The 14763-nt window shown below is 49.9% G+C and overlaps 1 protein-coding gene and 1 long non-coding RNA gene across 2 annotated transcripts in view; both read left to right on the top strand.

The window, feature by feature from the left end:
* Positions 1-483: 483 nt before the first annotated feature.
* Positions 484-6617, top strand: LOC143272326 (uncharacterized). The gene is made up of 2 exons (XR_013049793.1): positions 484-999; positions 4706-6617. It is a non-coding gene; the product is annotated as an uncharacterized LOC143272326 (long non-coding RNA).
* A 1127-nt stretch (positions 6618-7744) lies between these two features.
* Snd1 (staphylococcal nuclease and tudor domain containing 1) overlaps positions 7745-14763 on the top strand; it is a 428395-nt gene continuing 421376 nt past the window's right edge. Inside the window, exon 1 of the mRNA XM_006979374.4 lies at positions 7745-8358. Coding sequence (XP_006979436.1) covers positions 8281-8358 — 78 coding nt within the window. The 5' untranslated portion in view covers positions 7745-8280. The remainder of the gene's footprint in view (positions 8359-14763) is intronic.

Below are 14763 nucleotides of genomic sequence, written 5' to 3'. Positions count from 1 at the left end.
CTGGATCCTATACTTGCAGGCAGAGGATGAGGAGGTATGTGTGTCTACCAGAGAAGTAGGTAGATACCTAAGATCAGACTATGTATGGTAGACAGTTCTGAGTTCATATCTTGACTCCATCCCTTAAGATACTGGCCTCACGCTGCTCACTGAAAAAACTTAAAATCACATTTTTATTTATGTATGTGTGTGTTTGTGTGTGCATGCACATGCCACAATTTACGTGAGGGGTCAGAGGACAACTTGCAGGGGTTGTTTTTCTCATTTCACCATGTAGGTCCTAGGGATTGAACCCTGGTCATCAGACTTGCATGCAAGCACCTTTACCTGTTGAACCATTTTGAGGTCCCTGTTCACTTTCAAACAGACAAAAACAAAACACCAATGCCCTCCTTTGAAGATAAAGATTGTATGTACTTTGTAGGCTTGTCCCAAGGACTAAATTATATACTGTATGGGAAAAGTACTTAGCAGGTAGTGAAAGATCCCAGCATACTAGCTTAGCCTAACGCCATTTCAAGTAAGGTCTGAAAAGCGCAGGGTGTCTACAGCCGGCCTCCTGGCCCCAGAAAAGGGTACTAAAGGTCAGAAAAACAACTTGGAGCCAGGCAGCAGGCGTGTCAAGCTCGGGGAAAAACCACGAGCTGCCCTGAGTTTGAACCCGGCCTCATTTGAATCGTCCAATCAGAGCCCTGTAAACCATGAGTTGCCCTGAGTTTGAACCCGCCCTCCTCGTGCTCCTGCTGCCCGACCCTATAAAAACCCTCCGCTCCAGCCCGGGGGCGCGCCAGTCTCTTGAGCTTCTTGAGGGACTGTGTTGCCCCGGGTACCCGTGTTCCTGAATAAAGCCTCTTGCTGTTTGCATCTGACTTGTGGTCTCGTGTGATCTCTGGGCGAGGGTCTCTCCAGAGGGAAGACTGCCTTCGGGAGTCTTTCATTTGGGGGCTCGTTCCGGGATCTGAGACCCCCACCTCGGGACCACCGACCCACTGTCAGGAGGTAAGCCGGCCTTGGTGTATGTCGTTTCTGTCCTGTCAGAGTGTTGTCTGTTTGCGCGCCTGAATCGGTCTGGAGTCAGTGGGGCTGAAGGAGCTGACGAGCTCGGACTTCGCCACTGCGACCCTGGAAGACGTTCCACGGGTCTCTGAAGTCCCCTTCGGGGGCACGGGAAGTCCCCTTCGGGGGCACGGGAAGTCCCCTTCGGGGGCACGGGAAGTCCCCTTCGGGGGCACGGGAACTGTTGTCGGTTTGTCTGAATGTTAAATGTTATCTGTTTGCGCGCCTGAATCGGTCTGGAGTCAGTGGGGCTGAAGGAGCTGACGAGCTCGGACTTCGCCACTGCGACCCTGGAAGACGTTCCACGGGTCTCTGAAGTCCCCTTCTGGGGCACGGGAAGTCCCCTTCTGGGGCACGGGAAGTCCCCTTCGGGGGCACGGGAAGTCCCCTTCGGGGGCACGGAAAATGTTGTCGGTTTGTCTGAATGTTAAATGTTACCTGTTTGCGCGCCTGAATCGGTCTGGAGTCAGTGGGGCTGAAGGAGCTGACGAGCTCGGACTTCGCCACTGCGACCCTGGAAGACGTTCCACGGGTCTCTGAAGTCCCCTTCGGGGGCACGGGAAGTCCCCTTCTGGGGCACGGGAAGTCCCCTTCTGGGGCACGGGAAGTCCCCTTCTGGGGCACGGGAAGTCCCCTTCGGGGGCACGGGAAGTCCCCTCAGGGGCACGGTTTTTCGGGGCCACCCCCGTATCAGAAGGATACGTGGTGCTGGCAGGGGACGGAGAATTCAAACACTCCGTGTCCCCATCTGAGTTTTTGCTTTCGGTTTTACACCGGAGCCACGCAGCGAAACTGTTTCTTGTTTGTGGTGTCGGTCTGTTTTGCGTTCTGTGTCTAATCCTTCTCCATCCAGGCTCGGCGCCTCCTGTCATAGCGCCGGCTGCGACCACCTCAGCGGCTGCGCTCGCGGCGCCTCCTGTCACGGCGCCGGCCGCAACCCCGGCGGCTACGCTCGCGGCGGCTGCGCTCTCGGCGCCTCCTGTCATAGCGCCAGCCGCGACCCCGGCGGCTGCGCTCGCGGCGGCTGCGCTCTCGGCGCCTCCTGTCATGGCGCCAGCCGCGATCCCGGCGGCTGCGCTCGCGGCGCCTCCTGTCATGGCGCCAGCCGCGACCCCGGCGGCTGCGCTCGCGGCGCCTCCTGTCAAGGCGCCAGCCGCGACCACCTCAGCGGCTGCGCTCGCGGCGCCTCCTGTCACGGCGCCGGCCGCGACCACCTCAGCGGCTGCGCTCGCGGCGCCTCCTGTCACGGCGCCGGCCGCGACCTTCCCGGCGGCCGCCCCCCCCATGATGACCCCGCTCGCTGGGGACTCGGAGGAAGAAGAAAAGCGGAGAGTTTTCCTGGAGACCTGGAAGCAGGTTCCGGGCGATGACGGGAGGCCAACCCAACTCCCAAATATCATCAATGCCGCCTTTCCCTTGACCCGCCCAGACTGGAACTTCAATACACCTGAAGGTAGGGAGCATCTACGTCTCTATCGCCAGTTGCTCTTAGCGGGTCTCCGAGCGGCCGCCAGAAGGCCTACCAATTTGGCTCAGGAAAGGAAAAAGAAAAAGGAAAGAAAAGAAAAGGAAAGGAAAGGAAGAATCACCCGCTGCATTTTTAGAGAAGCTGAAGGAGGCTTATAAGATGTACACTCCGTATGATCCAGATACCAGTCTAGCTCAGATATCCGAACCAAATTGCAGCGGTTGGAAAGTTTGCAAGCGCTAGGTTTGCCAGATTTATTGAAGGAAGCAGAGAAAGTGTTCAGTAAGAGAGAAACTCTTGAGGAGAGTGAGGAAAGGAGATGGCAGAAACGTGAGGAAAGGGACAAGAAAACAACATAGGGAGATGAAAAAGGTTTTGGCCACCGTTGTGTCTCAGGGACAGCAGAGAGAGGGAGATAGGTTGGGAGAGCGAAGGAGGCCACCCCTTGATAAAGATCAATGTGCTTACTGTAAGAAGAAGGGACCAAGAGTCACAGGTCCTAAAGGAGACCCCCTACAAATCCTTGCCCTCAGTTTAGAGGAAGAATACCGTTTGTTTGAGGCAGAACCCACGGAGAAGTCACCTGAGGAGCTACAGAACTGGCTGAGGAAGTTTCCTCAGGCCTGGGCAGAGACTGGGGGCTTGGGGTTGGCACGCGATCAGCCACCGCTGATGATCTCACTAAAGGCCTCCGCGACTCCCGTTTCAATCAGACAGTACTCAATGTCACGGGAAGCTCATGAGGGGATCAAGCCCCATATTCAGAGGCTCCTGGATCAAGGGGTGTTAAAGCCCTGCCAGTCACCTTGGAACACCCCTCTCTTGCCTGTTAAGAAACCGGGGACAGGAGACGATAATCTCCATCCCCCCTCCTCGGAACCCCCACCAAGTTCGAGAATTCCTGGATACGGCTGGGTACTGCCGCCTTTGGATTCCTGGCTTTGCCGAACTGGCAGCCCCATTATACCCCCTCACTAAACCAGGGACCATGTTCCAATGGGAAGAGAAACATCGGAAAGCGTTTCAACAGATCAAAAAGGCCTTACTCGAGGCCCCGGCTCTGGGTCTGCCAGATCTAACCAAGCCCTTTGAACTGTTTGTGGATGAGAACTCAGGCTACAGGATGGCCTCCATGCTTCCGCATGGTGGCAGCCATTGTCATATTACTCAAAGATGCCGGAAAACTGACTCTGGGACAACCATTGACTGTGCTGGCCTCCCATGCAGTGGAGGCCTTGGTCCGACAACCACCGGACAGATGGCTTTCTAACGCCAGAATGACTAACTATCAGGCCTTACTGCTGGACTCAGACCGGGTAAATTTCGGGACCACAGCCTGAGAGAGACCCCGTGCCCTATAGCCCAGAAGACCATGAGCTAGCAAAGAAAATGGGGGCGGACTGGGAACAAAGAAGACAGGCATATATACTAGGGGACCGGATGGTCATGCCAACCTCCCATACCCGATATATGCTGAGATTCCTCCATGCATTGACCCATTTGAGCAAAACAAGATGAAGACCTTATTAGACAGAGAAAACACCTGGGCAGTGCTGCTGAACCAGGATCAGGTACTCCAACAGGTAACTTCCACCTGCCCAGCCTGTGCTCAAGTCAATGCAGGAAAGGTTCATCTAAACAAGGGGGCCCGCCAAAGAGGCCATCGTCCTGGTGTTCATTGGGAAATAGACTTTACAGAAGTAAAACCTGGACTCTATCTCCTGGTCTTCGTGGACACCTTTTCTGGATGGATCGAGGCATTTCCAACCAAGAATGAGACGGCTAACGTGGTAACAAAGAAACTGTTGGAAGAAATCTTCCCCAGGTATGGGATGCCTCAAATATTGGGGTCGGATAACGGGCCTGCCTTCGTCTCCCAGGTAAGTCAGAAGGTGGCCAAACTATTGGGGGTTGATTGGAAACTCCATTGTACATACCGCCCCCAGAGCTCAGGACAGGTAGAACAAGCTAATAGGACAATTAAGGAGACTCTAACCAAATTAACGCTTGCAACTGGCACTAGAGATTGGGTGCTCCTACTTCCCTTGGCTCTCTATCGAGCCCGAAATACTCCTGGCCCACACGGCCTAACCCCTTTTGAGATCATATATGGGGCCCCACCTCCTGTTGTAAACTTTCTCCATCCTGATATTTCCTCTTTGGTCACCACCCCTACTTTAGAGGCACATCTTCAAGCCCTCCAGTTGGTGCAGAAGGAGGTCTGGAAGCCCCTGGCCAAGGCTTATCAGGAGCAGCTGGACAAGCCGGTGGTGCCCCACCCCTTCTAGATCGGGGACTCCGTTTGGGTCCGACAACACCAGACCAAGAGCCTGGAATCACGGTGCAAGGGGCCCTACACTGTCTTGCTGACCACCCCCACTGCACTCAAGGTCGACGGGATTGCTGCGCCCGCGGCTCCTCTTCCTCCCCCTCCTTTTAATCTCTACCTACCCCCAGGGGACTAGGGCGGCAGAGAGCCCGCACCTAGCTAAGAGGCTCACTTGGCAGGTCATCTCACAAACTGGGGAGACGGTCTGGCAAACGACCGCCTTTCACACCCCCTTTACATGGTGGCCTAACTTACATCCAGATCTCTGCCAATTAGCAGCAGGGTCAGAGGACTGGGACATCCCTACCACTGACCCCATGAACCCCAGAGCACCAGACGTCTGTCAGGATGGTAAGGGAACTTGCAAATGTAGTGACGGGAGATACGGATGTGGCCACCCTGAAGCCAGGGCAGCCCTGTCACAACTATCCTTCTACGTCTGCCCCCGGGATGGTAGGGACAGAAAGCTGATTAGCCAATGTGGGGGTTATGAAAGTTACTTCTGTAAAGCATGGGGATGTGAAACAACTGGCAATACCTATTGGAAGTCTTCGTCCACTTGGGACCTCATTAGGGTAAAAAGGACTACCCAAGGGGAAAGCCGCACATGGCGCCCACTCACCCGAGCACATTGTTGGGGTTTCCCAGGCGAGCTTAGTACATACTGGGAGGGGGAGGGCCCCTGTATAAACTTCATCTGCAACCCCCTAAACATATCCTTTACTCAGAAAGGAAGGGGGACGGCACAAGATTGGATTAAAGGAAAAACATGGGGACTTAGATTTTTCATGACAGGACAGGACCAGGGATTTACCTTTATGATTAAACTTAAAATTGAGGAGCCCTCCGCCTCTATAGGCCCCAACCAGGTTCTCGCTGACCAAAAGCGCCCCTCTTTACCTGCTCCAGCACCCCCGAGGGCTACCACCCGACCCAATTCGGTCATTCGCCCAAGCACGGCTCCGAATGCCGCTGTAACCCCTGTCACCCTCCAACCACCCAGACCCGGTACGGGAGACCGGCTATTGAATCTTATAGAGGGCGCTTACTCAGCCCTCAATGTTACCAGCCCAAATCGGACTCAGGAGTGCTGGTTATGCCTAGTTTCCACACCTCCCTATTATGAGGGGGTGGCCGTAGTCGGAAGTTTCACCAATCCCTCTTCACCCCCATCAGGATGTGCCTCAACACCTCAGCATAAGCTTACAATCTCCGAGGTGTCAGGACAAGGACCAATTTATCAGGGAACGTGTTTCTATTGTTCAGACCTTGGTATTGACCCAACAATACCAACGACTCAACCAGGTGGAAATGAAGCCACATCCCTATTCTTCCCCATGAATGGAGGATTCCATTCCCTGAGATAAGAAAATGGGGGAATGAAAGATCCCAGCATACTAGCTTAGCCTAACGCCATTTCAAGTAAGGTCTGAAAAGCGCAGGGTGTCTACAGCCGGCCTCCTGGCCCCAGAAAAGGGTACTAAAGGTCAGAAAAACAACTTGGAGCCAGGCAGCAGGCGTGTCAAGCTCGGGGAAAAACCACGAGCTGCCCTGAGTTTGAACCCGGCCTCATTTGAATCGTCCAATCAGAGCCCTGTAAACCATGAGTTGCCCTGAGTTTGAACCCGCCCTCCTCGTGCTCCTGCTGCCCGACCCTATAAAAACCCTCCGCTCCAGCCCGGGGGCGCGCCAGTCTCTTGAGCTTCTTGAGGGACTGTGTTGCCCCGGGTACCCGTGTTCCTGAATAAAGCCTCTTGCTGTTTGCATCTGACTTGTGGTCTCGTGTGATCTCTGGGCGAGGGTCTCTCCAGAGGGAAGACTGCCTTCGGGAGTCTTTCAGTAGTATATTTTGTGCATGCTATGCTCCAAATATTTTGGTTGTTAGTATTGACTAGTAGGATCAATGGTTGTGTAGAAGTAGGAAATTAATACAAGGCAAAGAGAGTTAACTGGATGAATAAGGGAAAAGGACAGTAATTATGATCAGAAAATGAGATATTTGGAATTACAGTTTCAACTACAAATTTATACTGCTTCAAATATCCTGGAGAGAGTGGTCAAACTGCTCCAAGGTCAAATTCACTAAAGAGGAGGTCCGGGAGTTGAGAGAACAGGATACTGGACAATACTGATCATATATACAATCCGGTGGAGTGTATCCCAAAAGACCTCTTTTCTTTTTTGAATAGGGTGAATTCATGGCATGGAAGTGGCTTTGGAGATATAGAAAGATGCTGACCCCAAAATTCGATCCTGATGGGTGAATATACAGCTTCTTTAAAAAGCTACAGTGAAAAAGTGTCTTCAGTGTAGGGCCAGGTTTAATTATTAAATAATACATACAAGGACCTCTGATCTACAAAGGGGCACTCCAAGAATATAAATTCTCCCTGAACACTCACTTGAATATGGCTTTCCTGTCCCACTTCAATATCCTTATCTAAACAGCTAAGGTTAGGAGTGAGGTAAGGTGTTGGCCGCCCAGCTCTGGGATGGCACATCCCAAGGCTTTTCCTAAGCTCAGCTGGAGCAGTAGGGAAGAAGTCGAAAAACGAGGTCATTCTCCCCAATGGACAGGACGCGTCCTCCCTTTAAGAGATGCTTATTACTTCTATCAACAAACCTTAGTGGAACTCACAAGTACTAGACCCCAGCGGTAAAGATCCGCGGCCACTTTCCCGGCCAAGACTAACATCAGCAGGTTGTCCAATGACTGCGACTTTCCAAAGTTTCCTCTACTCTGCAGAGGTGAAACGTCGGAACTCCGAGAGCAGCCTGCACTGAGATCCCTAAGTCACCTCCCTGGCTCCAGGACCCAAGGCCTGCTTCTTCAGTTCCGGTGTACAGCTGGTCCACGTGGGCGTGTTGCCTCCTGAGGGGCGGGGCGGGGCGGGGCCAGGCGGGAGGGCGAGGCCGGCCCCGCCTTCGGTGCTCCCATGGCTCCCCGCGCCCTCAGCCAGATGCTGACGTGTCCTTTCCTTCCCACTACACCTCCCGACACCCCGGTCTCAGACTTTCCCGGAAGTCCCGCCCCACAGCTTGCCCGTCACCGCAAATCAGCTCTTTCAGCGCTTCCTGGAGCTCCCCACCCGTTTTGGGACCAAGGGGAGGGGCTTCATGAACAGAGTGCCTATTGGCTTGAGGTCCGGCGGGTTCTGGACGCTAATTGGCCAGAGGGCGGTGGCGCTCTGGCACGCTTGCGCGGCGAGTAGAACGTGTGGCGGCGGCGGAGATCGCGTCTCCTCTTTTGCTCTCAGTCCCGCTGCTGCTCTAGTGTGCGTGCGCCTGGCGCTTCCATCCAGTCCACCGTCGGGTACCCTGTCGCCTGCCTGCTCCTCGTCGCCGCAGCCTCTCACCAGCGCCGACACCCATCCTGACACCTCCAGTCCGGCCGGCCGCCCCACTCGCTGCCCTTCCAGCTCCACACATGGCCTCCTCCGCGCAGAGCGGCGGCTCCTCCGGGGGACCCGCGGTCCCCACCGTGCAGCGGGGCATCGTCAAGATGGTGAGAGCGGGGCCCCGGACCCGGACCCCTCTGTCGCCTTGGAGCGGGAGTCAGGCACTGACTCCTTCCCCTTCCGTCTGCGTGCATGGTCTCAGTTCGTCTTTCCTCTGCCCCTTCCTCACTCTCCACCCACTCCGAATCTTCACCTGGCAGAACCCCGCACGAACTCCCCTTGACTTTTGCCTTCTGGGCACCCTGTCATGGTTCGGTCATAGTGATTTTCGTGGTCGCGGCTTTCGGAGCCCCTGGCTGTTTACCAGAAGCAGATCTGTTACTGATTTTATGAACGGAGATAGTTCGTGGATAGTTCTTCCCATCCCCCTCTTTCTGTCCATTTTGACATGTGCCGACCAGTTTGCAGTTTTTCGAGCTCCTCACATCTTCTCTTTCCTGGAACCCCAGGAGTGCTTGGCTGTCATGAAGCTTTTCTCTTTCGACTGACTCTCAGTTACTTAAAGTTTTCTCAACTCTTTCCCCCTTTAGCTCTGTGTCTATTTTGTAAGGCCTGAAAGCTCCTGATCGTTGCATACTTTTCACTTAAAAATTTAGGCTGGCAGGGATCTTATGCTAATTAACATTTCTTCACTTCCTAAGGGTAAGGAGACTGTTTTAAAGAGGGCAAGTGACTTGCCTTGAGGGCACATGGCAGTTTGGACTGGAGCCAATAAAAGAGCCCAGGTGTTCTGATTCCCTGTGTAGGACTCTAACCGTACAGATCATGCCCACTTACGTACCTTCACTTTCTTCATTCTGAATTTTGAGTTCGATCACCCCCACTTCCACGATAATTTTGTAGCACAAATCTGTTTTATTTCTTGTATTATTTCTCCTTTTTACCCTCCCACGTCTTGAGATCTGACCTTTCTTGTTTGGTAACAGGTTTTCTGATTGAGATGACTGTCATGTTTTAGATTGCTTTTCATACATATCATAACTCCAACTTTTCTCTCCAGAGTGGGAAATACTTTTTTTTCTCAAAAGAGCCAGTTTTTAAACAATCTGTTTTGCTGTTCCATTGTCTTTCACAGGATTAATATATTCTACAGGGGAACCCGAAAAGATGGCTCAGTGGATTAAAGCGCTTGCTGTGCATTCATGAGGACCTGGGTTCAAATATTCAGCACCCACATTAAAGCTGGATATGGCTGTTCCATTGCCTGTAACCTCAGTGTTATTCAGGGAATAGGTGGAGAGCAATAGAGGAAGACATTGATGTTCTCCTCTGTGTTCCAGTATCCTTACATGACCTCTCCATGGGTGCTCAGGCACATGTTCCCTAACATACACCCGAATATGTATACACACGTGTGCCACTCAGACACTAGTATTTTGCAACGTGTGTGTGTGTGTGTGTGTGTGTGTGTGTGTGTAAGTTCAGTCTACAGATTCCTGTAATTCTAATGTATTCATGTCTTAGGCAATAATCGGCTGCCAGCTGAGATTTCTTGGGATATAAAATATTGCCTTTTTGCCTTTTTCTGTTTATTTACAGTCAGAATTCATTAGAGTTAACGAATAGGGAATTTTCAAGGTCCATGTTGTCTCTCTGAAATTTTGACTCTTGAAAGGATTCTCCTGAAGTGCTTCCTCTTTGACTCCCCTCTTCATTTGCACTGGTCTTCTCTTCATTATAGGAACAGAGTATTGCTTAGCTGTCTGCTGTGGTTTTAGTGGCCTGCAGTGGATTTTTTAGATTTCTTACTAACGCTTGGTTTTTTTCTTAAAGGCGTCCCTTTTGTAGGAGTGAAGTTGTAGGAAGCTGAACTTATTTTTGCTTCCAGCAATGTTGGAAGCCTCCAGCGTGCCCGTATTTTCTGAGGTAGTTGTGCCTGCTCACAAATTACTTCCCCTGTGGATACTGTATTATCAGTGATCACTCACATTTTCAGCTGGGTTCTCGCCATATTTCATTTATTTATATCTAGTAAGCAGATGTCTATAATCTGAGGTTCAGATAGGCTGACTTACCCAGGTACTTTTTTTTTATTAGTAACATAAGAGGCAGAGGCGAAACTTGAGCCCAGGTCTGCCTGCCACAACACAAGCTAGTGTAGACCATTCTATGAGGCCTGACTCCAGGAGTCTAGGACTCCGGGGTATTACTTTCTGACATGAAGGGTGGGGCCGGTGATGCATGGCCACAAATTACAGGAAAGTGAAGCTGACTGTAATTGAGTTGAGAAAAGATTAGATGCTGTCCCGTGACTTGTTGGTTGCCGCTCTTGTGGTTGTGTGACTTCATTTGGTGCTTACGGCTGCTGTGTGCTTTGGAGTATTTGTTATGTGGCATTTAAAATTCAGTGATTTGAGCAGTCTGTTCTGGGCACGGACTGCTGCACACCCTGACCACCCCGCAGAGGGTGGGTGTGTGAGTTACCAGTGGCAGATTTGTGCCAAGTTTTAGGAGCCTTGTCTGGGATGAAAAACCGACCAGTGGCAAATTGCTCTCTGAAGCTCTTCTGCTAAGCAAAGTTGTATTTTCTTGGAGAGTAATAGTTTCCAGTGGTACTAGGAACTGCTTTGTAAGAAGTTTGCAAAGGAGGGTGGAGAGCTCTTTTGCAGGAGAGAGAGAGAGAGAAACAGAGGTGCTGCTCTCTTCTGCCTTTTGGAAGGGTGCAGAAATTGGAACACTGAGTAAGCAAAGGTGTGTTTTTGAGTGGGAACATTCAGGTTCCTCTGGACTGGGCTGGTCTGAGGGTCAAAAATGGTTGAAGGTGGAGGTTTTTTCAGTGAGAAGAAATAGTTCTCTCTCTTTCTCTCTCTCACACACACACTCACTCTCTAGTAAAAGAAAGCGGTACCATAGGGAATCTGTTTCTTCTGACCTCTGAAAACCAAGTTTTCAAAGACTTTTCCACTAGCATTTAAAAAAAAATGACTGTGATACCAGTGGCTGTGTGTGCTGTCTAGATTGGGTTCGAGACAGTTGGTTCTGGAGTATCCTTATGGAGGAAGTGGGCAATAAGTTGACACAAGCATTCTGGAGTTGTCTTGTTACTCAGGTTGGGGGGAAATGAACATAGGTTTCTGTGTTTTGAGTTGGGGTAAGACTAGCAAAGATGCAGGCGGGCAAAATGCAGCTTGAGTAATTCAATGTCTGGGTCAGGCCGATCTTACTCTTGAACCCCTGGAAGCTCCCCACTCTGGGTCTCGGAATACTTTGGTAGGCTTTCTTTTAGCTATGACAGAACATTGTCTGCAGATGTTCCATAGGTGAGGTTCAGTTATCCCCTGCAGTGGCTACTTCGAAAAAGCTGTTTTCTCTGGCTTTACTGATCCAGTTTCCTTTGTTTTGGGGACAGAGCCTTCTGTGACTTTCCACTGTAACTTTGAAATTGGGTGTGTTTGCATACCTCCTCAGGCAGGCGCACATGACAACTTGGCTTTCACAACTGTTGAATGAGACACATTCTTCAGTCCTCTGTGCCTGTTGCAAGTCATTTATGTCATTGTACTTACGGTGTGGAAGGCTGGAGGGCTGGATAGTCCCACGCTCACTCCCCCATAAGGGGAAAGCACCTTTTGTCAGTCTTCATGGTTTTTATTCATTACCTGTTTCTCACTGCTAAGTCAAAGGGAACCTAAAAGTCAGAGTGACTGACCGTAGTTTTGTTTCCATAGGATTCTTGCTGCCAGTTTTCTGTGAAGTGTAAATTTCCTCCCAAGTTGCTTTGTGGAAATTTCTTTGAAGTATAGCCTGTAGGAGATTCTTCCTGTAATTCAGTCCATTATATATACTTAAATATATTTTAGGCTTCTGAGCTAAGAAGTGTGTTTCTTTTGAGATTTGAGTGGGGACAGGGTAGCCTGTTGATGTTGTTGGCTTGCTTGATTTTTCTTTTTTTAAGACACAGTATCAGGCTGTCCTTAAACTCCTGTGACCTAGGACTTCCAATCCTCCTGCTTCTGCCTCAGAGTGCTGGGATCACAAGCAAGTACCACACAGCCGGCTTTTGACTTGCTTCCTTCTGTATGTGCTTATTTTATGTGGGGACAAACAAAAGCCACCCTGTGCCTAAGCTACTTAGAATACCCTTGTCTCCCATTCAAAAATATGCAGTACCTGGAAAACAGTCTTTTAGAGGGCCGTGTGCACAGAAGTAGACTACGATAATACCCTGCCATGTAGGTTTAACACTGCCCATTTCCCAGCAGTTACACATGGTAGCTTTCAGTCAAGATCAGTAAAGGAACACGAAGTTGTTCTTGTATCTTGAACACTGTTGAGATTTTTCCGTGAAAATGAAGCATCCATCTGGCTCTAGTTATGCTAACTGAAGTGCTGCTGTGTAACTAAATAAGTAGCGTGAGAAATCCTCATATTTCCTTTTTTTTTCTTTTCCTTGAGACCGGTCTCATTGTGAAGCACTATGTTGATGAGTTAAGCTGGCCCCAACCTGTGCCAGTCCTTCCGCCTTGACCTCCTGAGAGCTGGGAATGTGGGCACGTGCCCCTGTACCCAACTTTGTGATACTTCTTTTTCTATTGAACAATTATTTACTGCATATCTGCTGTTTGTATGCTCTGTCTGGGCATTGGGATCCTATCCTATGGCTCATGGAGGAGTCAGAGAGTAAAGAAGGGAATAAGTAAGCATGGTAATAGACGAGAGTGAATTCACACAGTGGACTAGAACAGGTGGTTGGGAGCAAGAGAGTCGATTCCTTTAACTAGTGTGTTTAGGAAAGAATTCTCTCAGTTGGCATTTGCACTGAGATCTGATGGACATCAAAGAGCCAACCACAAGGGAAGTGTTTCCAGCAGAGGGAAGGATAAGTGCAAAGCCTGTGGGTTTCCATTGTTCTCCATGTTTTTATAGTAGTTCTTCAGTGTCTTTAAGTTCAGTCTCGCACACAAACGATATGGACTTACCATGAGTTATTACGTGTGTTTAAGGACGATAAAAGGAACAGGCAGTAGGAATGGCCATTGCTCTGGTGTCCTGCTGAGATCAGTAGCTGACAGTCTACTGAGTAAATGTGTGGAATGAGAGGCCGAGGGAAAATGTTTTGCTCTTAGTTATCTTAGTTTCTTACAGGGCCAAGAGTTAGGCTTTTCTGATGTCCTATGAATTAGTCCAGTATTTCCAAGTCTTCCTGTGATGGGTACACGGATGAAAATAAATGCCAGAGCAGACACAGTTAAGGGTGAAACAGCGTCTGTAACCATCAGTGTTTGTATTCTAAGCAGGTTCAGTAAGAGTTTAGTGTCTGTCACCATCAGTATTTACGCCTCTGTTAGCATTGGTTTTTCAGAGTTGAATGCTGCTACAAGTTCCTTTTTAACCCAGTAAGCGTTCATTGTGTCAGTGAAGAGCTCAAACTAATGGTTGGGTGGTGGTGGATGGGGTGGGAAGCTGGCTGGAGCACAGCTGGGCTCATTAGTCTGGCTTTGGTGGCCAGTGGCCAGTGCTTTGATAACTGACATAACCCAGGTTTACCTCAAACTTGTGATCCTTCTTCAACCCCCTGAGTGCTGGGATTGCAGACTGGGCACACTGTGGGCTGCTAGGGACTCAAGTCTTACTGGGTGGATGTAGTCTTTTAAGTATTGCTGGGAATGAATACATCCCCACTTTCTGTTGCTACTTCCTCTCTTGGGAGATTGACATATGCTTTTTGTTTTTGTAGCAGAAACTGATGCTGAATCACAGGTTGTGAGCATTTAATGCAGATGGAGTGTTGTGGGATTCCACTTTCAGTGAGACTTAATATGATAAGCTAATGTGTTTTTCTCACTTAGCTTTAATGATTCAAAAGTGAACAGTAGTTTCAGTTGGCTTTTTATTTTTTTAAATTAGGAAGTCAAGCAACTTGTAGGAAACTTAAAGACATTTTGGTTTCATTTTCAGGCGCCATTTTTAAAAGTGTTGTATGTGAGAGAGGGTTGGAGAGAGAACAAATAGCACAGGGCATCGGTTCTCTTCTGTCAGGTGGGTCTCAGGGATTGAACTCAGGTCAGTAGACTTGGCGACAGGTACCTTCTCAGCTGAGCCACCAGCCCTCAGCTCCCGTTTTTGAGATGTGTTGAAGTTTGTGATATAAATGTAAATGTGATGAGGGACTTACAGCAAATTTCCACTCTTTCTAAGCTCTGATAGTGTAAGAAATGATCTGCTCCGGGTGGTCACATAATGTCAGCCTTGTATAATAGAGGTGAGGGTATTTGGAGACACTGTTTCAGGTAGTAAAATCCAATTTATTAATATTGTCCCAGGGAAGCAGAGTGGCAGAGCTCATTGGCCTAGGATAGGAGATGAAAGTTTTGGCCTTCATGTGTTTGTTTTGGTTCTTCATCTGAATCAGTGTGTTGGGTGAGATGTTCTACTTTAGATTTAACTTACCTCTACAGTGACTCATTGTCTCTGCACATCTTCTAGTCCCATAAAGCTATGCTTATACCAGA

This window comes from Peromyscus maniculatus, chromosome 3, assembly GCF_049852395.1.
Source record: "Peromyscus maniculatus bairdii isolate BWxNUB_F1_BW_parent chromosome 3, HU_Pman_BW_mat_3.1, whole genome shotgun sequence".
Lineage (NCBI taxonomy): Eukaryota > Metazoa > Chordata > Mammalia > Rodentia > Cricetidae > Peromyscus > Peromyscus maniculatus.
Note: the sequence above shows the minus strand (reverse complement) of the source record. Positions and strands in the feature narration are given on the sequence as shown.